Source organism: Phalacrocorax aristotelis, chromosome 11, assembly GCF_949628215.1.
Source record: "Phalacrocorax aristotelis chromosome 11, bGulAri2.1, whole genome shotgun sequence".
In the NCBI taxonomy this organism is placed as follows: domain Eukaryota; kingdom Metazoa; phylum Chordata; class Aves; order Suliformes; family Phalacrocoracidae; genus Phalacrocorax; species Phalacrocorax aristotelis.
In genome coordinates, this window is record NC_134286.1 from 3,370,391 (window position 1) to 3,396,910 (window position 26,520).

The 26,520-nt window shown below is 36.7% G+C and overlaps 1 protein-coding gene across 2 annotated transcripts in view; it reads left to right on the forward strand.

Moving 5' to 3' along the window:
- The window catches only part of LOC142063197 (connector enhancer of kinase suppressor of ras 2-like), a 214,048-nt gene that overhangs the window by 100,075 nt on the left and 87,453 nt on the right, over positions 1-26,520 (forward strand). For both annotated transcript variants that reach the window (XM_075106632.1, XM_075106631.1), the window contains exons 5-7: positions 6,571-6,612; positions 11,210-11,329; positions 22,911-22,970. In XM_075106632.1, the coding sequence (XP_074962733.1) occupies positions 6,571-6,612; positions 11,210-11,329; positions 22,911-22,970 (222 nt within the window). The remainder of the gene's footprint in view (positions 1-6,570; positions 6,613-11,209; positions 11,330-22,910; positions 22,971-26,520) is intronic.

Consider the following 26,520-nt stretch of genomic DNA (forward strand, 5'->3'; position numbering starts at 1 on the left):
CCTGCCTCCAGTACGCAGGGCTCCACTGCCTGCCTCTGTCCTCTGCTGGAACAGTTTTCCATGGAGCATCACAGCAGACCAATCACAGAACTCATTTAATTTAAAAGGCTTCCTGGAGTAGTAGCATTCTGCAAACTGTTGGGTTTTTTTTCCCCCCTCGCCCTCTTCAATTTCATTTTCGTTCTTGGAAAAAAAGAACTGAGGCTGATAAATATCAGTCTTTGTGTTTTGTGCTATTATCCTTAATTTATAATATTCAGTTTTGTCTTTTATGCATTTCTGCAGTGCAAAACAAAGGTCCTTTTTATATTCTCTTGGTTTAAAAATTCCAGTGTAGGCATTTAATTATTTATGTATCTTTATTAAGCTTTCTCTTACCAGGTGTTTATAGCACTAGGCTATTTTTGATTTATAGACTAAGCAAAATGTACTTCTCTACAGTATAAAAAGTTCAGATCTGATTCTGCCCTTCAGCTGATATTGCACTTTGTTTGCGTGAGTTTGATTCCCCCCTCCATGGTCTAGGTGAAAATAGTATAATTTTGAATATCTGTCTCCATTTCTGTCATTCATTTCACTGCTTTGGCAGATGAAATTTAGTTCTCCTCTGCCAGCAATAGTTTAGTTCTTTTTTTTCATTTCTCCAGCTTCAGTCCCAAAGCTGTCCTCCTTTTGACAACTTAAAATCAATCTATCTGTTACCATAAACTGCAAGACATTCCAAGATGAAAAATGTTGAGTTAGTTCTTCAGGTCAGTTACAAGTTTTGTCTTATTGTCAGATCTGTGTTGTTTGATAGTCATCTATCAAGATCTTTTTACAGTATACTAAACTTAGCACCAGAAACAGTAGATAAAACAAAATCATTCACAGGGAGGCAGTTTGGCTGTTACTAAATCTGAGGAAAATTGATCTTAATGTGTGAAAGCAGAAATGTCTCACCTAAACCAGAATTGCAGTCAACTGTAGGCTAAAATATGAATGGAAAGGCATAACTAATAGCAACCTAGATCTCAGATCCTTTCACATACTCCTTGTTTTATGAATGATATAAATTTTAGATATCTGATTTAGTCAGTGTCAAAGTAGCACTCAAGGCTAGGCATTTGGCACATAAAGTGAGGAATGTCTTCAGCCTACAGATCTATTTTGTGCAAAATTAACATGCATAACTTACGGCTGCCACTCAAAGTGAGCTTCCTTCTAAATAGGGAGCATTACCACGTAAGCTTAGTTTAATATAGACACTGCTTATGAATCTTCTTGCTAGGAGGTACTGTATGTATCTGTGTGACATACTCTTAGATCTACTCAGGAAGTAGCTTTACTAGCTTTTAGGTCATATTCTTTCTTAGTGTGAGCGTGAAGATGAGCTCTTCATTCAAAATTTAAACCAAACAGATGAACCACAATGTTGAGTATTATTATTTCCATACCGTGTAAATGCTACGATGAATAAGCAGTCACTTGTTTGTCTGTAAATAGTATCTTCTCAGACTGCTTATAAGAACGTTGATCTTTATTCTTTAATTTTAGAGAAGTTTTATACCTGTCCATTTATGCTTGTACTTGGTTCTTCTCAGTTTCCTTATCCCTCATGATCTCACCTTCCCTAAAATAAGTAGGGAAACTATAAAAGAATAGCATTATGCAGAAAGCTGCAGAAACATCCTGGTTTTGAGGTGCCATGTCCCATCAAAATATGTTGATGATAATCTGCAAAAACGCATGTTAGATCAGAGTATTGCAACTGCTTGAGCTCTTTGACTTCATTTTGAAGTATAGCTCTAGCTTCAAGGTAGACTAACTCTCATTTTTGCTCTGAAAATGATCCCCACTAGACTAACTTAACTGAATTTGGATTTGGTCGTGCTCTAGTGCCAATCCTATCCTGCAGGAAAGATAACCGGAATAACTGAGGATGAATAGGTTTGAAATTTTGTCCATAAAATGTATCATTGGTTAATTTTCCATTGAGCAGAAAAAGTTCACTAGTTCTAGAAGTTGGTTTTCTGATTATTTCTTTTCATGATTGTGTCAGGAAAAGCTAGGTGCCTTTGATACGTGCGTTATACTGCATGAACAAACATTCTCTAAACAAAAAGTTTGTGTCTTGCTAAAGAATGCCAGCGCAACTTAGGCTAATTTTTTTCCAACAAAAGCCAAGCAAATGTTGCTTCTTCTCCCCTTTTTTAAAGTTAATTAATCTCACCAAGATAAATTCAGAGACCATATCAGACTTTTTTACCCTGGTTTTAGTCAAGTATTTTGTGTTTAGGATGAAGCTTATGGTTTTTGAAGCTATCTAGGACATACTCCAATTGATAGAAATTGTAGATTCTTCGTAGTTGTTTGTACGTAGTCTAACTTTTAAACTAGCCCTCCTCTGAGCAGGTGGTTGGAGCAGATAACCTACAGAGGTCCCTTCCACCTGAATTACTCTGTCATTCAGCAACTGCCATTAAAAATGTGGGTGTTATTTTCAGGTTGAACTTTGCAGACATCAGCGTTCAGCCCCTCAATCTTATTTTGCTTGCATTTTCTGAAGAACATTTTGTTATCAAACATCTGTTCACTGTTTTCTAAATATAGATTATAATCAAGTCTTCACCTTAATTAAACCAAGTAAAATAAGTTACTTTAGTGTATTTGCTGGTGGATATTTGCCTAATTTCAGCATAATCTTGTTCTTTTTAATGTATGAATTCCAGAAGTGTTTGATTTTATGTATGCAAGCAATATACTTTTAAGTATCATTTTGTCATATCCACCTTTCAAAGATTGCACTAGATCTTTACTGCAGTGTTATACTGGGAAATGACATTCAACTGGCAAACACCACAAGGTTTTAAGTTCTCTTCCGAGCTGCTCCTTTACAGGGTCTCTCTTTCTTTTCAGGAGTTGATTTAACTCATGCTGTTTTATTGTACGAAGTTAACGAACTAAATATTTTACATGTATTAGTCTTTTTATGTGTTAAGTGTCCTCAAGACTTATCATTAAACAGTCTTTATGGTATCTGCAAATTTTGGTAGTACTTGCATTTTTTTCTTTCAGAATTATAAACTAAAATTGTGAATATAGTGTGGGTGAGCACAAGTCCTGCTGACCTTTTCTCTTTATGAATATTCAAAAGAATGCTGTTTTACTTTACCAGTTGTGAAGGTGTACTGTACCTTTGAAAGGGTAGTGCAGAAGCTGGCTTGTACGTAATACTGCTGCTGTGACTATTTTTGCAATTCCTGTATTTTATTGTTTTACAGAAGGGAAAGAGAATGCAGCTACTAATTTTTCTAAGTTTTTTAAACTATAAGAGGAAATCTTTTTAACATGTCATCTTGCTTATGGAAGATGTAGAAAGAATATCACTATAACTATTATTTCTTTTCTAAGAAAAATAGATCAAAATTCTATAAATGTTAGTCATGGAAGATTTTTTAAATTTTTGTAATGAGATCCCTAGTGCATTGCTATGTATGAGAGAAAAATAAATCAGAAGAATGTTGTGGCCTACATATCTTAATATTTTAGTATAACAGTGCAAGTGCTTTTAACCTCTCAGTTAAACTAGTCTGATATATTTTTTTAAAAAAGTCAATATGCATCTCTTTTGGAAGGAATCCCAAAGCCATTAGCATTTTTAATGCTAATGTAATCTTGAATGTGCAACGTAAGTATAGCTAACATTAATTCTGCGCTACAAAACAGTAAAATTTCAGTTTTACCATACATATGTCCTCTATTTTTTGACCTGAAGTAATTAAGTTTGTTCAGAATGAAGCTCATATTGTATTCCTAGTACAGAAATTAAAGGAATAATTTTTAAAAAGGCATTAGCTCTGAAGTCAGGCTGTAAGCCCTGCTGTGATAATTCTGTTCTCTTGGTAGTTGGAGGGTTAAAAGGAGATGGTGGATGTGCCGCTTGAAGTGCATAAAACTTGTAGGAAAAACTGCCTTGGGCATTGCCAACCAAACTGACTAATTGAATTCTTTTTTTTTTTTGTGCTGTAGAAAATAACAGTATGAATACAGAAGAAACATCAAAGGGATACTTGACCATGAAATGCTAATATAAATTCTTCTCTGTGTTCCTTGGCAGTCACGATCTTCTGATTTTAACTTTCTTATTCTGTAGCGATATTCTTTAAACTCTATTCACTTAGAAATTAGTTTATCTACAAAAATGCCAATCCTCCAAAACACATGTGACCCTCAGAGTTGAGGGTGTGACAGTTACCTGCTTTCCAGGCTTGTACCCAGGGCTGCGTGGCTTGGACAGGCTGAAGCTGCTCTGCAGCAAGCTCGGAAGGGCTGAGGGACCAGGTCCTCCAAGCAGCACTCAAGGAAGAAGGTTGGAGAGCCGGACACAGCCTCGGTGAATAGAGCATAGCCGAGGATTTGAGCTGCTGGACAAGAGGAGCAGATATCTGCCAATTAGCCAATATTTCTCTCACAAAGAGTACCACAGCCTAAGCTGATCGTATAGTTACTCTACTTCTAGAGTAAATGGAGTGAGGATGTTGGAATTATTTCATGGGGAGATTAAAGCAATTAACTGTTATTGCAAACATATTAAGATCCAGGAAAGAGGAAATATTGAGAACTATAGGGAATCTTAAGTCACTTGAGGGGATCTTTTAGATGTATCAGTAAGTTAAATTTTATTTAAAAACTTATTCAAGGAAAAAAGATGAATAAACAAGACATATTTTTTCTTTACTTGTCATATCCCCACCTTAAAAATATGTCCTGAAACCCTTATCTTGCTTTGCAGAATGCTTTTTCCAATGTGACATAGCATTTGGAGAAGTATTTAGCAATTTCCCAACATAACTTTTTCTGTTATTAACCGTTAATTCCCTTAAATGCAAACAGTCAGTGCCAGTACAGCATTATAAACAAGATTGCTATGATAAACGAGGCCCCTGGCGAGGTGAGGATCCCACCTGCCTGGTCCTCAGTGTGTTTTGTGGCGGCCCTTCACAGGGCTCTGGGACTCCCGCCAGCCGCAGGTCAGTGTGTCACTTGCCCTGGACACGGGGAGATGCCAGGACATATCAGAAATATTTTTCCCCTCAGATTTGTTATGGAAAAGCACCCCTTTGATGAGGGGTAGGTGCGGCAGGCCCACACTCGCCCTGTAGCAGTGTGGCGGGCTGCCTGTCTCAGGCAAACGGCGGAAGGTTCTGGGGCTGGGGGGAGAGGGAGCCTGACCGCGGGGACTGCGGCTGGCCTCAGAGGTGACCAAGCTTTTGGGGGATTCTATTCTAACCTCGCCATGTCTGGCAAGCTTGAATTTTCTGTATTTTCCTTTTAATTTTATGTTTTAGTAAAATATGGCTAGAGAACCTGTGTGGTGATTTGGAGTGCTGACTGGCAGGAGGAGGGTGGGGTAGAGCTGACTCAGTGCGCTTGGGCCATCTCCTGTAGGAAAGGGTTAAATACTGTCTGTGTCTTGCTTTATAGAGGGTTGTATCAAGGAAATCTTCAAAACATTAAAGAGCAATAGAGACAATAGATCTCTTTTAGGAATCTGTATGCTTTGTTTCATGAAGGAAAAGTAATGTTCTAGCCACGAATCACAGAAGGCAAAATGCAAGTTAAGGGAGTACTGACTCTTTAGTTAGGTAGTGATAAGATTTATTATTCTTTAACTAAAAGAGGAAAATAACTGCTCTAGAAGTTACAGGCCTTAAGCAAATAAAAAGCTTGATCAGGAGTATTATTTCTCAGGCCTGCTTTAAATTGGTTAATAGCAATGTTGTGTAATGGAAAGCTGGGATGGAGTTGTTCTTTGGGAAGCCTTAAGGGAATGAAACCCCCTGGACATCCCTGCACCAGTGCTGAACACAAGCAGGCCCGTGTCCTTTCTCATCCCTTTCTGGTGTGACTTCTGCCTTCCAAAGTCCAAATATAGAGCAGTTACATGACTTCTCTTAAGAGTTGGGACCACTGCTGTTTCTTGTCCCCTGTGGACGGTGTTGGCAACCAGGGCCTTCAAGCAAAAGATGGAGTGAACCAAACTGATGGTCTGGATACACCACATTTAACATCCTTAGAGTTGTACTTGTCAAAATATTCTGTTTTCTCTTCCTTCCCATGCTTTACAGTAACATAAGCTACCTAGTGGTAGGTCTGACACAAGTGTCTGCACCCCACACAGCTAACAAAAAGCTACAAACGTCCTCCCTCATTTAAGGCTAGGCAATGTATCTCTTGTTCTGCGCATCATTGAGTTTCTGACATGCCAGATTAATTATATTCAATTACTTTTTCTCTCACTATCATGAATCTGTCCCCTCTGCCTTACATTTATATTGTTGCTGCTATTCAGCACGAGAGTGTCATGACTGTAAAGGGAAGAATAGGTCCCTGAGGTTAACCAGCCACGAGAGAAGTCAAGTTTCCTAAGATTATAAAGTAACCTTTTGGTCATGACAAAACTCAAGAGATCATTTGTCTTTTCAGGTACATCTGTAAAAGATGGTTAGCAGCGTAAAGCATTCTTTTCTTTCTTAATAGGAAAATTAAAATAACATGCATTAATTGTTTTGTTTTGTTTTACCACAGGATTGTACAGTGTATGAAACAGAAAATAAAATTCTTCATGTGGTAAGTAATCTACGTATTCTGCTTTGGTATCCTTTAATCCTACCCCATCCGCTTAGATTATTTAAAAAAAAAAAAAATTAAAGCTACCATAGGAAAATAAAGTTCCTTACTATTTGACACTACTTCTGATTAATTATATCACTTGCTAAAAAAGTTTTCATCAATAAAATCAAATAGTTAAAAAGTTAAAATCTATTTTCAAGACCGGCAAGAGAGAGATACTCACTTACAGGATGTGAGCCCCTGGAACCAACTAAGTGCAAGTCAGTTGTGCTTCCTACCAGCCAGTTCAATGACTGCCCCAGTGCTCTAGATTTAATAATCCAATGTCTTTTTTTTCATTAGTGTAAAGAAATGGAGATACTCTACCCACACAATATTAATAAAATATTTTTCACCTAAGACATTGTTTCCAGTTCCTCTGAAGATTGGAGGCTTATGGAAGATGGTGTCATTCACTTAAGAACCATTCCTACCAAGCCTTTTTACTCTTTCCTAAATTGGAAGTCTTTCAAGTTTAAGGCTTAAGAATCAGCTTTCCTCTTCTATTCCTGAACTTATGCCTGTTTATTTTAGCAGGCAAGGTCAGATACTCTCTCTCACTCTCTCCTTTCACACAGTTCCCTGGAGGAATGCTCTGTTATACCTACAGTTAATTACAAATACATAATTATTGTTCTCAGAGTGTTTTAGAAGCTTTACAGTACTCATACTAGTGTAATACTCTTACTAGGATTGCTGGCATGGAATTCCAGCAATGGACCCAGCAGACCTGGTGCATTACTAGCTTCGCTGGTTGTCAGACTGAACAGTTCGTGCCTTCAGCACTCAAAAAAATCTAATGATGAAGGGGAATGGAAGAATCTGATACAAAGTTATTGACTATATATTGGCCTTTAAGTTCAAAAACTTTGTTTTTCTGGTACCAGCACAGAAAACTTTTACTGACGCTGAGATAAAGTTAAAACCTGTGGTTTAAGGGAAATCTCAAAGGATTTACAAGTTCAGATAAGCTTTTGACAAGCTCCAACCAAGTGCCTGACTTTGTTTGTTTGGTTGGTTTTAAAAAAAAGGCTTTTACACATCCTCTGCTTCCAGCGGGGATTAAAACTTGTAAAACATTGATGTGCTGTTAGATTCAGAAAGCATGCAGTGACTTTTGGAAGAAAGCTTACTATTGCAAACCTGATTCTGAAAACAACTTGTAAAAGCACCTGAAGTCTTCTGAGATTTGGAGTGCATATAGGGATATATATACACACACACACACGTATATACACGCACATACATATATACACATCTTTTAACCCACAGTTTTAATGGCATACGACTTCTAGAAATACATCTTTAGCAGGAATGTTACTTCTTTCTTCTGTACCAGTTTTGGATGGAAGCCTGAAAAGGTAGAAGACAGAGAAAGAAGTTTCAATTTTTAAGTATTCCATAGGCTCAGCAGTGAAAGTGTGAAGAACCCTAAAGAGCCTGAATCCCACAGCAGTAGAACTCATCTTAGCCTGAGCAAAATCACCTGACGCTTCCCAATCCAGAGTATCCACACTCTGAGAATCAATCCGTTTATCATCATAACTCTGGGTGAATTGAGAATAACCACTATCTTTCTCATAGCATCTTAAAAAAATAATAAGAATTACTTCAAGGATGCTGAATTCAAGAATAAGCTTTTTAAACTGATAATTTATTTTATGGTCATTTCAATTAAAATTATTTTCTAAAATAATTTCTAAATTAAATACTCAAGAAAAATAATTGTGATGCTCTAAAGTAAAATTTTATATTTGTAAGAGATAGAATCTATAACTCTTAAACACCATGTGGTGTTTTAGTTCTGAAATATATTAAGAAAGATACACTTAGAAGTAAAGACAGGTTTATAAAATTATGATCCATGATTGACTTTCTTCATTAGTTACTGGGGAGATTCACTGAGGTGCAGAGAGCTCCGCACTAGGGTGGCATGTGCCCCGATGATGCCAGTGCAGGTGCACAGTTGCCATTCCCTCAGTAACCATATGACCAGGCTGTGTCTGCTCCGCAACTCGGGTATTATGGGAAAAGATAAATTATGGAGGAGTGATCTTCAGGATCACTTAAACTGCACGTGTGAGAGCCAGTTTATCAGGACTGCATCAGTTCTTTAGACTAATATAGTATACCGATGATAACTAGCAGGTTGTAATTTTTAATTGCTCTTTCTCTCAGCAATAAGTACAGATTATTAACTTACAGTCATTGTACAGTATGGCAGCAGTGGCTGCCATTCTAAATGTACTTTTTGTGACGTATAAATTGATACGACTTCTTCAAGACTTAGTGGTTTCCTAGAGATTCTGTTCTTGTCACGGCCTATTGAGACAAATGTAATCAGTGGGGTCTGGGTGTTGGACAGCCTGTAAAACTGCATGTAGAGTTCTGCAACAGGTACTGAACCTCTTGGAGAACCCATTTTGTTTGAGATTTTCGTAAGTGCAGTAGTACTGCGCCATCTGGAGAGTGTGCACTTTGCTTCTCTGTGCTTTTGGAACTAGTACACAAGACTTTGGTCCTTTATTTTTTTATGCCAAAAGTACTTTAGCATATGTTGAAGTATCACCTCATATTGCTAGTGCCACACCAGACGTTACTTCCAGAGCCTGTGCTATTATGCATAAATTCTGCTCAGTTGCTCCCATTTACACCATCTCAGCCTTTGCATTATTTATGGTTGGTGTCAGGCCTTTCTTGTAGCTGCTGGACTACTTTTAGAGCACACTGATATTTTTAATTATACCAATATAATTTTCTTGAATATCTACCTGGTGCTAAAATCCTACATAGATTTTAATTAACCTGGGGAGGTCTTAAAGATTCATAAGAGTAAATTTGATTGAAAACTTCTTTCTTTGCTGTTTATTTCATTCCAAAGTTTATTTCCTGAAAATGTATTTGCATGTGACAACTATAAAGTTAAAACATTACATCAGAAAGTAGAAAGTGTTGTCTCTGGGATTTGGTCTGCACCTAACCGGTACATATGATCTTAAATGTTAAGGCATGAGAGGTCCTCGGTTCAAAATCATAGTAATATTTTGATATGACAGTAATTCGAAAGCTGGATGAAAGCATATACTCACAGACAGGGTCAGCCATCAGTCGTGTGTAGAACAGCAGTACAACACGTTTTTGAGCAAGCCAGTTTCCATCTCTCTGGCAGGACAAGACAGGACCTAAAGTTTTGTGTCGGGGTTTTGGCCTGAAGCTGAAACTGCTAGAAATATTTGTAAGTTTTGGTGACCTTTAGATGCAGTTGTGCGTACCTGAATGGGATGCCTTGCATCTTTCAGCAGATATGAAATAGAAATGCCACATCCAGTACTCCAGAGCTGTACTTGGATTTCTGGGTGACTATACAGTGAATTGAGATACAATCTCTAAATTCAGCCAGTTAATTTACTCATTGTGACAACTTTATACGTTTAACTTATATGTATAGTGTCAAATGAGATATTAGAAATCTTCATCCTTTTGCAAATGTTTGAAATAAAACTCCCCTGAAGGGATTTCACTACTGTTTGCTGTAATTAGGGAAAATGAGAGTATAGTCCCCAAAGGAAAATAGGTACATACAGCACAACTTCGACCAGAAGACCGTTCTGATATTCGTCTAAATGAATGCTTTCAGATTAGGTTCAAATGTTTTTAGGCGTAATCTTTTTGAAGGAATACTTTAAGCAACACATGCAAACTTGGGACTAAATCTTTACATGTGAAGATTCTCTGAGAGTACAGATCATCTCCCTTCTGATCCACAGACGTACTGTTTGCCTCTGATGGAGAGGGTTAATCTGTCAGTGTCACTGTCACCATCTGTGCAACGGGGTTCCTACTTTGAAGGTGTTTGTGTGGATTGGCATGAAGATTTTGAGACCTTTAGCTGGAAGACAGGGTAACATAACATTATTGCATAGCTGTAGTGATCTAGAGTATTAGTTAAAGGATACATTCAAAGGCACGTAAGAATTTTACTTCACGAAATGGATTAACTAAGGCACTTTTCTGCCAGTGAAATTTTTAACAAAGGAAAAATTTTCTAAGCTGTATAATGCAGAATTCACTTAACTATCACTGTTGATAGGATTGCTCTCATTATTTGGTAGCCAAAATAGCTTATTAAGTTATAAAAGTCATTATTTTTTACATATTTCACTCAATTTCCATCGTGTTTATAACGACACATTATAATGACAGACAAGATGAAGTCCTTTTTTTTGTGGGTTTTTTTTGTGTGTGGGTGGGGTTTTGTTTGTTTTTTAAAAAGTGCATATATTGGAGTGGAGAAGATAGTTTAGATTACAGGTGTTCTCAGTGTACAGTAAAATCTTCTGATCAGACGAACTGTACATGCATGTTCATTTTCTTGACATTTATGGGTATCTTCTGTTCCTTTAGCCTCTTGTTCTTGATGTTCATATATCTAGATTTAACAATGCTAAGAAATAAAATTATCTGTTTATTCTCAGGTAGTTCTCACATTAAGAACTTCTTTGCTACTAGTTTCAGTTTAATATGAGGAATTATATTGACTTGTTTTTCTTTGTAGTGTAAAACCTTGTCTGGGATTTGTGACCACATCATTTCGCTCTCATCTGATTCTCTGGTGTCACAGTCAGCACATCTTGAGGTAGTTCATCTCACCAGCATTATGCCCAGTGAGGGTTTGGTAAGTAGCAAAGCAGTTTGAAGTTTAACTGTTAGAATACAGAATACAAGCCTCAGTTCTTTAAGGTGATCTCTTTTTTTAATTTGTCAAGAAATCAAAATGTATTTTCATCCAGTACCCTACTAGTTCTTTTCTGGTAAGCTGAATCAGATTTCTGAAAGAGGTTTAATTAACATTTATGTAAATAAAAGGATTGTAATTTTTTAAAAAATGAAACTCTATTTTACCTAGGGCTTCATGTGCAACTGGTAACTGTATGAGCAGTTAAAGAAAAATTATAGTCCTTTGATAGCTGTATTGCAGTTTTTGGAATGTACCAAAGTAATCCCCCAATACATACCTATACAAATAAAATTAAGTATCATTAATTAATTAATATGCTTTGAAAAATGATTAGTGGAAGGTATGTTTCTTGGGCTTGCATAAAAATAGTTTTATGTCTACCTAATGATTCAGTTGAAATAAAACTTTCAGAAATATCGTCCCAGAAACAAAATTAATCCCTTATATCTGTAAATTGTTCGCTAAGCAGACTAGTCAGGTGTCTTCTGAACATCCCAGCTGCTCTGCATTAGTAATGGATCACACTTAACATTTTCTGCAGAGGTGATATTTTAATATTTATTTGCCTACCGCTTTGAAGCATTAATATACCATTACATTTCTGGGACAAGGGATTTTTGTGATGCTTTAAAGCTCAGTGGGTAAAGATTTCTGTCTCCCCTCTGTAGTCCCCTACTTTACAACCATTCTGATACTGGTAGGCTATAGGAGGATTGTGCTTGGGAACCTCAGATCCTAATAAAAGCTAGAGTGTGAGGTAGCACTGCAGCACTGGGATGTTCTTGCACCTTCTGCTCTAGTGACAGGTTACTTTTCCCAGTGCCATCTCTTACACTGTCTTCAGCTGCCTTCTCAGGATTTTTTAAAACTTTTTTCCCTACAAGAGGAGAATCCAGAAATGTTCCTGGGTTGGACGAAGTAGTCGGAGGAGTCAAGAAAGGGGAAGTGGGTAGAGAAATTGGTAGCCATGAGGCTTACTGCAGAAAATTCCAGAGCTGACAAATTAAAATACATTTGAGTGTCACAATACATGTTCTGACATGTTTCTCATGTGTAATTCAGCGTGATTTACAGATTTCTCTTAAATTTCTGCTAGTTGAGATGTTTTGTATTATTTCAATATCTTACTTTATCTTACTTTTTGTTCTGACATTTGTTAGCAATGAACATCCTATGCAAATCCTGTCCAAGTTACAATAACATTTATTTTGAGGTATAAGTATTAATTTAAGAATGATGTATTTTAATAACATGAGGGGGGTTTGTTATGACTACATAAGTTTACTTTATTCTTAGACTGATTTAGTCAACAAAGAACATTACAGCAGCATAAACTGCACTTAATTTTATTTCTGTGGCATCACAGATGCTTAGCCCAGTATGTAATTCTGAAGATAGACACAATTTGCTTGCTGTGCTACTGCATCCCAGTAGCCAAATGTGTTCCTTTTGTGGCCCAATTTCCCCTCTCAGTCTGATTTCTGAGTTAGTGCAGGGATATCCAGGAAATACTGGGTCAGTATAATTTACAGCTTGAGTAGTATATACACTGTAAATCTGTTGGTGCTCTCGATTTGCATTAAGACTACCACACCCTGCATGCTAGCAGTCTGGATCTCTGTGCAGCTTTCCTTTCTACCCAGAAATGTAATGTATTTCTGCTGGTCTGTTTAGAGGAAAGCCCACTATCAGTGCTGAAGAGAACACGAACAAGATAGGATGTATTTTCCTCAGAGATGATGGAACACATCAAGCAGGTCTTGGCATTGCCAGTGGTTCCCATTTGGTGATAGCTCTAGATCTAGGGTAGGGGTGTAGGCTGGTAGAAGTCAGAAAAAGTACAGCCTCCTTCAAAAATGGCATGTCCTATAGTGAGCTGAAAATTTAGTGGTGTGCGATGTTAGCCAGGGGCCTTCCAGGAGTTCTTTGCTATGAATGGTGTACTTTCTAAGCAGCTTATCATAAAGTGTCAGAGTGTGATTTAAACCCTTAAGGCATGAGCGACCAGGGTGAGAGTTGTTGGCTGCATTGTTGTGGCCTGTCGTGTGGCCCACGTTTTTCTCTGGGCTGCCCTCCTTCCTAACAACACGCCAGGCAGACAGGGCCTGTGCTGTAGTAATGCTGTAGGCTGCACTCTCTCACTGGGTGCAAGAACCACGGCGTAGTTCTCCATCCGCAGTCTACCCCTGAGTTTATAGCCAGTAAGCGGGGCACTGCTGACAGAGGACATGAGACACATACTGCAGTCAAATATGCCTGTCCTTTTTTTTAGTTTTTTTTTTTTATTATTTTATTTTAAAATGGAATCACAGTGAATGACTGAGTTTTCTGTGCCTAATTGTGAAGGCGCTATAACATGTTAGGCTGGAAAGTTCCTTATAGTCAATTTTGCTGATGCCATGTTCTGTTTAGAAAAAAATATGAAAAAGGACTATAAATGGGAATAAAAGAAAATCATGTGAAAAGGAAAAGAAAACATTAATCAGAATCAAATATAGAACAGAGTAATGAATTACAAATGGCTTTCTCATGATTGTGTAGCAGTTTTTTTCCACAGGATCTCTGCTCCATTCAAGAGAAAAATGAGTGCTATTCACTGAATGGAAAGTATTCAGAGTTCCATTTTTATCCTTATCATTCAGTGTAGGGGTTGAGGTCTTATTTACCACACTTCAGCTTAGCTCTGCATTCCCTTGAGTTACTAATTTCATCGTGTGATTTGTTTTTTATATGGCCTTACTGAGTGCTTCACAGACACTAATTAATTCATCCTCGCATTTCACAACTTGCAAAAATATTGTAATTTTAGTTTTATAGATAGGACTCTAATGCACAGAGCAATTTGTGTCAAAATCACCAAAAATCTATTTTTCAGGGGAAGCTTACCATATAATTTTTCAGAACACTTGTTACTTTTATAGAAATAAGTTTAAAATATCTTTAGATATAAACCAAGTCTTTTGGTTTTAAGTGTAGCTGAGTTTTTCAGAGCTAGTGAGAACTCTAGCTTCAGCTTCATACAGGGTTGGCATCTAGAAAATGAACAGTTATTTGCCATTGGTGAAAAATATGTTGTAAATTACTCAGATTTACATAAGAATTCAGTTATCTGGAATGATATTCAGTTGACTTAATTATGACTCTTTCTCTATTTTCAAAACTCCATCTGCAAAACTGCTTTTATTATATGCCTTCTCATTTCTTCAACAAATGAGCCAGAAATCCTATAGACATTGCATAAGCTTACACATAAACTGAATTAATTTCCAGGTCCGAGTCTATACGGTTACTACACAGGGTCAGAACTCCTGCGGGGCCGTGTCTGTGTGTTTAATTGTTTAAATAAATTCTGGATCATAAAGCATTTTCACAAAGGGACTGTATGTCATTTGAATGTGTACCTTCAGTTCTAGCATTTTCTGACTTTCTGGCCATGCTTTTACGAGCTTAATAGCCATCTTTTTCTTTTTTTCCCTCTCTAAAGTATCATCTTTTTCAGTCTGCTTTATTGAAAAAAGAGTCTTATGCCATGCATTCCCCAGAGCACACTCTCTGCTGGTAGTTTCACGGCAGTTTGCTGGACAGAAGAATTTGCTTGGGAAGCACACATTTTCGGTTCCATTCCAAGTTCCGATGATTGTGTTTGCATCCTGATCTCTGCAGGCATTTGCTGGCCTCAGGAAACATACTGGCTTTTTTCCTCTCTTTTTCTGTTCCTTCCCAAGCTGTACCAGTCACATATACCAGTCAAACTGCTTCCTCTTTTTCCCTATTTAGTCACTGAATTTTCAGTGGCAAATACTAAAACACCTGCCGTATATTTTCCATTTCATTTTGAAGTAACTTTAAGGATTGTAAACCAGTTTTTCTCCTGAATTGTAGTACTAGGTATGGTCATACCATTTACATCTGAAGTGTACTGCGTGATCCGTCTGAATAAGGTATCTAGAAGGCAAAACTTTGTTTCAAACTACCAATTTGACAAACTTGAAATAAACTCTTGTACTAAAAACATATTAGACTGTGAGAACCACTGTCAATTCTGACTGTATTGACAGAAAGAGAACATGCATACCTAAGTTTTTATTAAATAGGATAAAATAATTTTAACTTCATGGTTTAAGAAATTGTCAATTGTAGCATGACAAAGGAAATGGGATCATTTTTATACTTACAAATGCTTTTTACAAATTACTTTTCCTTCTGCTTAGAGAGAGACAGGTTTCCCTTCCATTGCATTGCATGGTAAACTTCCTTTTGAAGTTACAGTAACTTGTGTTAAATGAAAATATGACATGATTTTAATTTTTAGACACTGCTCAGTAGAAGCCAAGATTTTTTTTTCTCAAAAATGTGATGTTTGAAAGATCTGCTCCCTCAGAATTTATTGTTTCAAAAGTCCCTAGACCAAGTTCTGCATTTACCAGTCCCAGCATTTCTGTTCAGTGATTAGACAAAGCTTGTGCAGCAGCACCCACTTTAAAATTCTTGGCTAGATGGACCCGGCTTAAGCAATAGGCCCTTGAGACCAGAGTTTGTGCTGCTGTTTGCAGCTCCTAAGCTTACTACGACATCCTTGAGGGTGAGGGTAGGTGAAAAGCTATGTGAACCTTATGGTTAATTGGCTCAGACTTAAGTCCAGAGCCAGCTCTGGAGCAGTTTTGCTGTCAAATAAACAAAGGCAGGCTGAGGGAACCAGTGTTTTAAGTTAGGTGATGGATATAGAGACCCTCCGTAAGATAGGAGCATGGAGGGGTTTTTGAAGTTTGGGGTTTTGTTCTTCCTACTACTCTTGGATGATCAGAGATTGTCAGTAGTGCAAGGTCTGTTTGGTTGGGTTTTTTGTATTACAGCCAATATTATTTTGGACTAAACACTTTATTCTTTTTATCTGCTGAACTTGATGTGCTGTACCTATAGTTAAAGATACTTCTGCATAACATGCAACTTTAATCTTCTTTGAGATCAATGCTTACTCTTAAGCAGAAGATTCTAAACAGGCAGGGTTTTTAGTGTTTGCTTTTGTATCTTCTGGTGTCTGAGGAACGTTTTGCTCCTGGAATGCAGTTATCCCTTTTATTCCTCTTCCTTTCACTTTGTTGTTGTTTTCTCTTGTATCTGAGCTTCCTAATGCTGATAGAAACACTGTAATCTGTTACACTTTAATTAAGATATACTCTGCTGATATCCACAACTTTGTTAATTTTTTCTGCACAGAGGACTTTTCATGTTTCATTTAAGAATTTAAGGAAAGCAGATATTGTGGGATTTAACATTTTTATAAGACCAGCTGTGTATCATTGGAGAAAAAAAAAACCAAACAGACAAGCTGTCAGATGCGAAGACTCTTCTTTTTTAAGGATTATTCATCTATCTAATGGACAGTTACCCTTTCAAATAGCACTGCTCTTTATGTGGAAGTTGTAATTTAAGGTAATGGAAGCCAATCTTTTCCATTTTTATAGTAAAGGAATTGTAAGAGAATGTGAGAAGAAAAAGTAGAATACGAAGCACCTTTTTTGTGGAAATAAACATGGCTGTCCTAAAACTGTTAGGGTGTTAATCCAATTATTTCAGATTGTTTTTAAAGGCTTACAGAAATGTGACAAAGTTACATCATGCTTGACATAGAAAGGTTCTCATACCCTAACTTTTTTGTTGTGCATGGGTTTCCATTTCGGTAGCATTAAGTAAAAGTATTATAAGAAAGAAGAATAAACACTCTTTACGCTCTTTTGAGTAAAGTTGTTCAGATAAATACATAGAGTTGTTATTATATCATATCTATATCTATGCTATATGTGTATTATGCCAGCAAAGAAAATTATATGCCTCTGTCCAAATTTGATAGTTAAAACAAGGTTAAAGAACCATTTTACATTTGGGACAAAAGATCAAGGAGTGTAACAGTTCCCTGGCAGTTTGTAGCATTACAAACCTGCATCTTCGCTATTGATGCTTCATTGTGTTATAAAAGTAGAGCCAGCAGTCTTCTCCCTGTAGAAGTGCTGTTGAAACACATAGACCATTTTATTGTAATTTTAAATACCTGAATTTTCCATGCAGAAGTATTTTGTCATATTCCAGCCAAGAAATGGTATGAAAACATGAGTCATCTGATAATAGGTCATTGTTACCCAAAAAGGAATAGTGGCCTGTGGTTGGAAGGATGAGCCAGAAATGCTCATACTGAGAATTTAGTCTCATTGCGAAAGTCAGAGCTCTTCAAACATCATCTGAAACATCCACGGATTAACCTGGGAATAGTTGTTGACACTTAAAAATACACTGTTGTCATTATCTCCTGGTTAATTAACTAGATGACTCTGCAAGAAATATATGAAGGAAATTCCACTTATAACAGAAACACCGTTTTCTGGGGAATAGTCTCTTTAAAACAGGATTTTAAATGACTGATTCCTTCCCATATGTTTTCAAAGGTCAGATTTTAATTAAAAATCTTGAAGTCATTCTCTCATTAGGGGATGGTGACAGAGTCACTCAGGAACAGTCAGGTTCTTGATAGACTAGCCTGTGAAACATTTCCTTGTTCTGTGGCACCTCCCATATATTAGTAGAATTCTTTGGAGTTTCATATCTGACATATCAGAGTTATTAAAGAGCAACTCTCTATTTCTATCCCCCTAACTATTGCCTAGCCTGAGCCACCTTCACAGAGTTAATGCGAATGCTCAACTCTTGCCCAGAGATAAAGGGTATGGTTTGTCATTGTTCTGCGCGCTGCAACCATTTGTGGGATTTAAGAAACTAGCATCAGAATAAAGACCCATTCTTGAAAAAAAGCACAGAAATAATTATGAAAAAGGATTCCAGTGACATTCTTCTTTGAAGGGCAGAAAATAGACCAAAAAGAGGACGGAAGATTGGGAATTGAGGAGGGGATGACGGATTTAGTTGGGTAGAAAGAACAGAATAGGATGTGATAGTGAAAGATATGGTAGGAAAGCCCAGGAACTGGTTAGAGGAGAGCGGATCTTCATGAGCCAGAAAAGCTGGAAGAAAGGAAGACCAGCTGGGCAGAGAGGGCAACAACTGCAAGTGGAAGGAAGAAGGGAGGAGAAACCTCTACAGCAGGACTCAGTTGCGTAGATGTCGATGTCTGGCACCATTTAGGATGCCCACCTTTCAGTTGCTGCTCCAGAAGGTTCTCTGTCATACTCTTGGTTATTTTGAAGTAACTCAATGTTCTCTGAATATCACTGTTTAAGTAGATGAGTTGCACCCCTTCTGTCTGGATACTGATCCTGGAACTGCATGTGTGGAGGAAAATGTTTGTGGGAAGATTGGGTTTCAGGCACTGACCACAGAAGGAGAGACTAGAACAGATGGGCAGGGCGGGAAGAAGCTTGTGTTAGAGACTGAATAGGCAAGAAAACTTTGAGAGGGGATAGCCATTTGTGTTGGAGAGGAAGGACCAGAAGACAGAGGGAGGTGGGAGATGACAGGAAAAAAAGCCACTTCCCACTGAAGTCTCCCATCCAGAGCCAAGGCTGGATTCCAGGATTCAGAACTTCCCTTGTTTATGTGCTTTTTGTCTCTGAAACCCACTGACAAAACATTCTTCTTATTTAGTCTTAGCCTGATGTTTTTGCAATCTTTCTTTGACAGCTCATATGGCTGAAATCTGTTAAATAGTTTGCAAACAGTTTGTGTAAAGGGTTATATGAGAATAATTAGCTTACAAGAGTATATCTGCATTTCCATCAGATTTTATAACAGAAGTTAATAGGACAAAATAGACGATATGTGGATCCTCTTTTATTAAATTAGTTTACAGGTTAATTAAAGATTATGCCTATGTAAAAATACATTATTGCAGAAGAATGACTCTTGAATATGCTGAATCAATATGACTGCTTTAAGCCACAGGTAAAAGAGAAAATAATTGTAAACAATATATTTCTAACAGTTCCAGAAGTGTTAGCAGTTGTCACAACAGGATCTACTTAGCTCTTCATATCTGGGCTTGGGAAAAAGAGGCTTGCTGCTTCAATTCTTCAACTGCAGTAATAAATCAGTATTTGCCTGGAACTGACATCATCTGACAGAAAAATTTTCAGAATGTATTTCCATATTTTTTTAGGCTTATTAACCATAAAAAAAATGCTTACATTAGTGGAAACAGAATGAAACAATGATGAATAAAAAGATAGCCAATAGCCCATTAAATTGAAAGCAAGGTCCAGCTCTTTTGCCTAATTCAGACTGTGAGTACTTGTATGCTTTTTCTGGGGTCAGAGAATTAACGGGTCTCTAAGTTTTACAATTTTGGCTATTCCTTATAAGCCAGAGTAGATGATTTTCACTTTTGACTGGAAATTTGATGCAAGTGATCCCCTTAAAGCCTTTCATTTATATCAGTAAACTACTTTGTGTATATATAGAGAGAGCTAATTTAAACTTTTGAGGGGGTCTGCTAACCTGTGCCAGTATTGCTTAAAATATGCCTGGAATTCCTAAACTTTCTCTTTACAAATGATAATTCTGAAAAGGAAAATTAGGATGGGGGTGGGGGTGAAGCACACCAGTCACTAAAGTAGGGTTGACACAGATTGTCCTTTAGAAAAAATATTTTTCTAAGTGTCAGTGTCTTTTCATGTTGAAGGATAAATTGTCCTTTAAGAATCCTCCTACCACAGAAAGCAATTGAGAGCTGGATTGAACTGTGCACACTGTGTTACACGCTGCATTATCTGTTGTAAAAGGATAGGCAAGAGCTGCGAGTCAGCATATCGACGACAGGGTTTTCAGGGGAAAAATGTTTACAAGGTTGAAGCAGGGAACATATCTGGCCTGTAGAACAGATGACATAGACTATATAAAGCTGTTTTCAGGATTGGTGTAGGTTTTTCAGGGGGTTCTTTTTAGGAACACTTTCAATCTTGTTTTGAGTATTACTCAAAACTTTCTCCTGAGTGGAGAAATATTTTTAGAGCTGTTATTTTGTAGATGCTAGATATGTAAAATATATATATGTAATGCATATCTCTCTTATATTAAATATCTTTCTGTACTATATAAAATAAAAACCTAATATAACAATTTTTGTAGTTTTTAAATAGAAAGTAACCTTTCAAGGTTTTCAGGTATCACAGATATGTCAAGGAGATACAGCGCTATTGTAATGGTCACCAAGAAACAAGCTCGTTATTTTTCTTTTGGGAAAACAGGGATGAAAGTCCTATCTAGGATAATCTGAAGGCTATGAGTCATTCACTAAAATTGTTTATTTTGGTATTTTTTTGTTCTTAAAGTTTAATAGCTAAGATGAAAGAAGCAGATAGCAAAATGTAGGGTAATTCTTAGTGATTAGTCAGTTTTTATGTCTCTCAGATGGCATACGCTAAGAGATAAAATTGTAATTTGTTTTTTCCAAAAATACACATAGCTTAACAAGAGGCTAAGAACTTTATGAAGAAATATGTGATAAAATCTAGTGGAAAGTTTAGCACTATGTTCTGTTTTGGCCTTAAAAACCTTAGTCTGTTTGTTCATTAAGTAGGGAGTGAATCTTTTCAAAGCAAGCAGGGTGTTAGAACTGTGTATTAAATCTGGTATGAAAAGTGTGGCTGGAAATGTGCTACTGAAGTCTACTGTGTGCTAAAGTAACGGAAATCTGTGATGGACGCAGCAATGAGTGTAACACTCTGGTTAAAAGTTCACTGTGGAAATCCAGCATAACACATAGTAGAAGGATTCAAATATCTAATTAAGATATTTAATGAAGACTCAATGTCCCATTCTCAGTGAGAACCTTCAGGGTATTTAATGATCTAGTGTTCTTGTTTATGGCTTTCAGCTGGCAAAGAGAAAGAGAACGAGATGTTTGCCAGTAAGAGCTGAAGGTGCTACAGAGACAATGAAATAGCGAACACTGCTAGAATTAAGCCAGCTGTATAGAAGGGGATAGTGGAAGACTCCCCAGAAACTTCTTTCTTCCAACCAGTCATATTTTATGAAAATGGTTTCAAGCCTTCCAAGACTTAATTTGGACATCTTTGTTATTTACAAATGAAATAACTTATAAAGCAGTCCCATTTAAAGAACAAGTAGTCATAGTGAGGAAAATCTAAAGTGGAGTTTCCTATGCAGCAGAGTTAAGCAACTTTGTCAGTTTTAGTCAGTCTTTACTTTTAAGATTTAGAAAAAGTTAAAACTTGATGAAATGGAACTAGTTTACATTAAGGTAGAAGCCTCATTTTCTCACATAAAAAAGCAAAGCAGCTCCAGGTAGAGCAGGTTGCTCAGGGCCTTGTCCAGTCAAGTTTTGATCATCTCCAAGTCAGAAATTCCACAGCTTTGCCAACCTGTTCCAGTGGTTTATAATCTTAATGATAAAATTGAATAAAATAAAATGAAATTATAAAATTGAATAAAATAAAATGAAATTTCTTCTTTATTTTTTTAACTGAGTCCCAACTGTGTCCCTGGCTTCTCACCCTCCCACTGTGCACTCTCAAGAAGAGTTTGGCTCCATCTTCTCTATACCCTTCCAATATATGTAGTTGTAGAGAGCAATATGATCTTACCTTTGTAGTATTTTTACCTTTTTTTTGGGGGGGTGGGGGAGGGTGGTATTGGGGTGGTGTCTGCCTGTGTAAACACCTAACCTGAAGATCTTCATTAGTGTTCAGGAATCCTGAAATTGGCTTATCTGAACAAAATGTTCTTTCTTATTGCTGGGGCTTCTAAACTTCCATTTTGACAGCACAAGGTGATGCAGAATTATTGAAAGGATAATGAATCAGCAGTACAATGTACCAATTAGATTAATTAGATTTCAAATTTTGATTGATAACCATACTATATGGAGAGATGTGCAGCTATGACTTTACTCCTGAGAGGCACAAAGAGAAGCAATTGAGTCTCACTGACATTTAAGGCGCTGTGTGCGTGTACAGCTAGACAGATACCTACTTAGGTTGTCTCTCTGTATCTTGTCAATTGCTTCCTTGAAGCAGAATTCTTGTTGGACTAATTACAAAGTTCCTGTTAGTTCTACAAGCTCATTTTTCTCCATAAATTGATAATATGAGCACTGGCTCATATCTTTTCTGAGTTAGGCTATGGATTCATTTTTATTGAATGTGTAACTCTCCGAAGATGGGGCATTTAAATTTAAAGACTATTCCTGTTTGTGGCTTTAGTTTTGATACTACTTTGATGTCACTAATAATAAAAAGAGGTCATGTTAATTATTTCAAATATGGAACAGGAACGAGCTTTTATGCTGATGCACAGTGCTGAATTCTGCCCAAAAACTTTGTTTGGAATAATAAAAAAAAAGCATTAAATGAGAAAACTATGCTTTTTAAAATGGGTCTTGATACATATTTGTATAACTTAGATTTGCAATTGTTAATTGGCCATGGTTCCTTCCAGTCTGTTCAAATGTTACGGTCCTTAAACTGGAATAAACATACTATTTTAATTATCATGCAAACATCATTTCTTTGTTTTCTACAAGTATTAATTACTTCTTTCGCTCTTTTTTTAGGGAATGTATATCAAATCAACGTATGATGGACTACATGTAATCACAGGAACAACTGAAAATGTAAGCTTCTTTATTCTAAAAGACTTATCGTGCATACAAGTATGTTCTGGATATCTGCACTGCATTTTGTAGTATGAAAACTTGCTTTAAATAAAGCCACTTTATATTAATAATTTTTTCTTTATCTTTTCTGTACATATATTGTATTACTTGGAACCCTTGAAATTAGACATAGAAAAATATCTATGATGAAGTGACTAATAACTAACAATATAATTAAGTGGAGATCTTAAGCTTCTGTCCTCAATGGTTCTTCCACTAAACCTTTCTAACAGTGTTCATGTATATGTTGCCTCTGGCACAAAAGTGTTTTCCTTTATATTATATAATTTTTTCTCACTTAAGAGCATCACTGTTAGTCTAAAATAATATCTGTTGTTTTTAATTTTTGTTCTTTACTTTAGATAAATCTCTCAGAACATAGGACAGTTCAGGTTCATATAAAAAAGTGGTTTTCTGTCAACAGAACAATAGAAATAATATAACAGGGGGAAAAAATCTGACTCGGGTGTTTATATTGACTAGAGCAATCACAAAATTGCAGTTACTGATAAGCGTAACTTTCCTCTGAGCAGCCCTTAATACGTACAGGCAGATTACTTAATGCAGTGAGTAAATATTGTCATACAATGATGAATACTTTAATACTAAGAGTTCTTTGTTTTCTTCTCAGAATGAACAGTAATTTTTTGTGATTTTTTTGGTGTTTGTTCTAATTACGAAATTAATTTTAGAAGAATGTTAGAAAAATTATACTTTTGGAGATTATGTCTGTCCTAGGATTGACTTGTAGAAAATGAGTAGCTTCTGCATGTCTAAGCAATTCAGTAAAATAGATTGTAAAAGAATAAATTTTAAAATAGTTACAATATCAGCAGTATGATTGGATGTAAAAGACATGGGTAATGGAGAAAGGTAACTTAAGATATTATATTTTATATTAGACAGGTTACAGAGTAATCTTTGATAAACCAGAAAGTTTTCAAAGCTAGCAGTACTTATGGACAGGACTGTCACTAATAAGGGAAAAATCGTGGAAAGGAGCAAACAGATTTTGGTACATGAATGGAAGGAGACGAATGATTTCACAATGTTAAAAAAAACAGGCTAACTATCCAAATGACCATTGTGTGAGGATGTACAAAAAGTTATTTTATGAAAATAATCATTCCTGAAAGAATTCTATTAGGACAAGTTAAGCAGCATTGTATTTTCATATTTTCCATCATCCATAGTAAAAATACAGAAGAGACCAAGAAAAATGTGTTGTTATTTTCATTGTCGTCCCAGAAGCGTTAGGCAAATCTGAACCAGAAGCACACAGAAATGCTGCAGCACATAAATCAGTATGACAGATCACAGAAAAACTAAATGCTGTGACAAGAATAATGAGTAGCTTCTAAATATCCTTCTTGTTACTTGCAATTCATAACTCTACATTTGAAAAAAATAAATTGACTTCAACTACTGCAATCTAATTCCTATGACAGGTTTCATAATAGGACCCATCCCTTCTGTTTTCCATACAGTGTTTTAGTCACTCTCTACTCATTCAGCCTTGGATCTATTTAACAGCGTATAGCTGGATAAATTACGAGTTTAGATTTGTAACGCTAATATTGAAATTGTATAATGCTGACACCCAGGGAACATAAAATTAGCCCTGTGCAGCTAACTGAAGATGTAAATACTTGCCGGCGTACATCAGTGGTCTGCTGGCCCGTACGAGGGAGCTTCATATGTGGTATTTTGTTCTTCTTGTTTTATATATATATTAAGATATTATTGCATCACAGAGATTTTGTCACTCAGTTTTTAGACAATGCAAACCCATGGAAAGCCTGATGATTTTTGTGTCACAATTTGCGATAACAAGTCTAATGCAAATGAAACTTCAACTTTCCTTGTTTGTATTAACGCCACTGGCAGCATTTAGAAGTCTTAAAATAACTATATGTGTATCTTGGATCCTGAAACCTATGAATGATCCATCTTGATTATGTTGTGACAGATATTGTTCATAGATTGAATTACTCATGCTATAATTAATTCACTTTTTTTACTGTAATTCTAATTCATTTTAGAAACATGATGCAGTTTGTAGGGAAAATATTTATACCTTTATAATTGAAATTCACAATAGGAGTTGCTAAATTGCCAGCCTCTAAAGCTTTTTTCCTATTTTGACTAAACTTTAGATGTCAAAAATTTTGGTAAGACACCACCACAAGAAGTTGCTTTTTTGTTTTGCTAAAAGTGTGATCACACATGCAGACAAACCAGCCTCAAAGACCTTTAATTTCTGGCATTTCAGCAAATTGATTTTTTCACTCCTTTTGAAGGGATAATTGACCTTAGAGCTAGTGTTTAGTTTTAAAAGATAATAAGTAGCTCAGCCTCATCAAAGTCAGGAAAGGAGCTAAAAAGAGAAAGAATCAGGCCTTTGCTTTTAACTGAAGTTACTAATTATGAATGGCAGTGTTTACTTCAGTTTCCTGCTTTCCTTTCTTTCACTTTTTAAAGCTATCAAGTTTGTATTCACATTGAATTCTAGACATATCTTTCTGTTACATGTTTAGTCCTGTGCAAAAGAGCGGTCTGCCAAAATTCTGCAAGTTCCCACTAAAAGGAGAAAGTGACACTGGAGCCAGGTAGTTCTTCACACCATCCTGCAAAGTATGTAGGTAAAATCCTGTTCATTTTAGTGCAGAAGGACTCAGATGGCAGGAGTGGATATCTGGCTGTCATGACCAGGCAGTTTAGTTCAAGGGTTGGACTCCCCACTACAGGAGAGGCAGAAGCCCTTATGAAAGAAGAGATCAAGCAGGTGAGGAGTTGGAGCACAGCTTGTGTTGGAAGGTTAGGCAAGGTAAGCAAGCAGCAAGCTGAAGGTAAAAGCTTTGCTTGGAATAACACCTGTACCACATTTGGAATCCCTTTGTCAAATATAGGCTATTGGCCCCGTTGGCTCCTACTGCTCCACAGCAGCTGTGCAGACTGTGGAATCTGTTGGTTAGCTGGCAAGTGCTGACTATTGGAGAGTGATTTGACCTCCTCATAGATGAGTCTTTTTGGCATTTCATTCAGAAGCAATTGCAGTCATTTCTTACCCGTGGCAATCTGGGGTTTTTTTGTATTGTTTTCTCTTGTCTTTTATTTGTCTTGTCCTTTTATTTGTTTATTTGTTTATCTTAGTTTTTAATCTCCATCCACAAAAGGGGTGGAAATGATGGGTGGGATTTGTGCTTGGTGAAGGCTGTCCAGCTGAAGAGCTGTTGCCTGTTTCCTGGAAGTCTTGATTGGTACCCAGTGAGGTCATGAATCTAAGCTTCTGCAAGTCACCTTTCGTTCAGATAAATCTTTTCTTCCTTCGCATTTGTACCTGGCTCTCATCCCATGGGCAATTTATGTTGTAGGCTGGATCCAAAAGACATCAAAGAGCTGAATTAAGCTTTGAACAGAATCACAGAATGGTAGGGGTTGGAAGGGACCTCTGGAGATCATCCCGTCCCACCCCCTGCTTGAGCAGGCACACCCAGAGCAGGGGCAC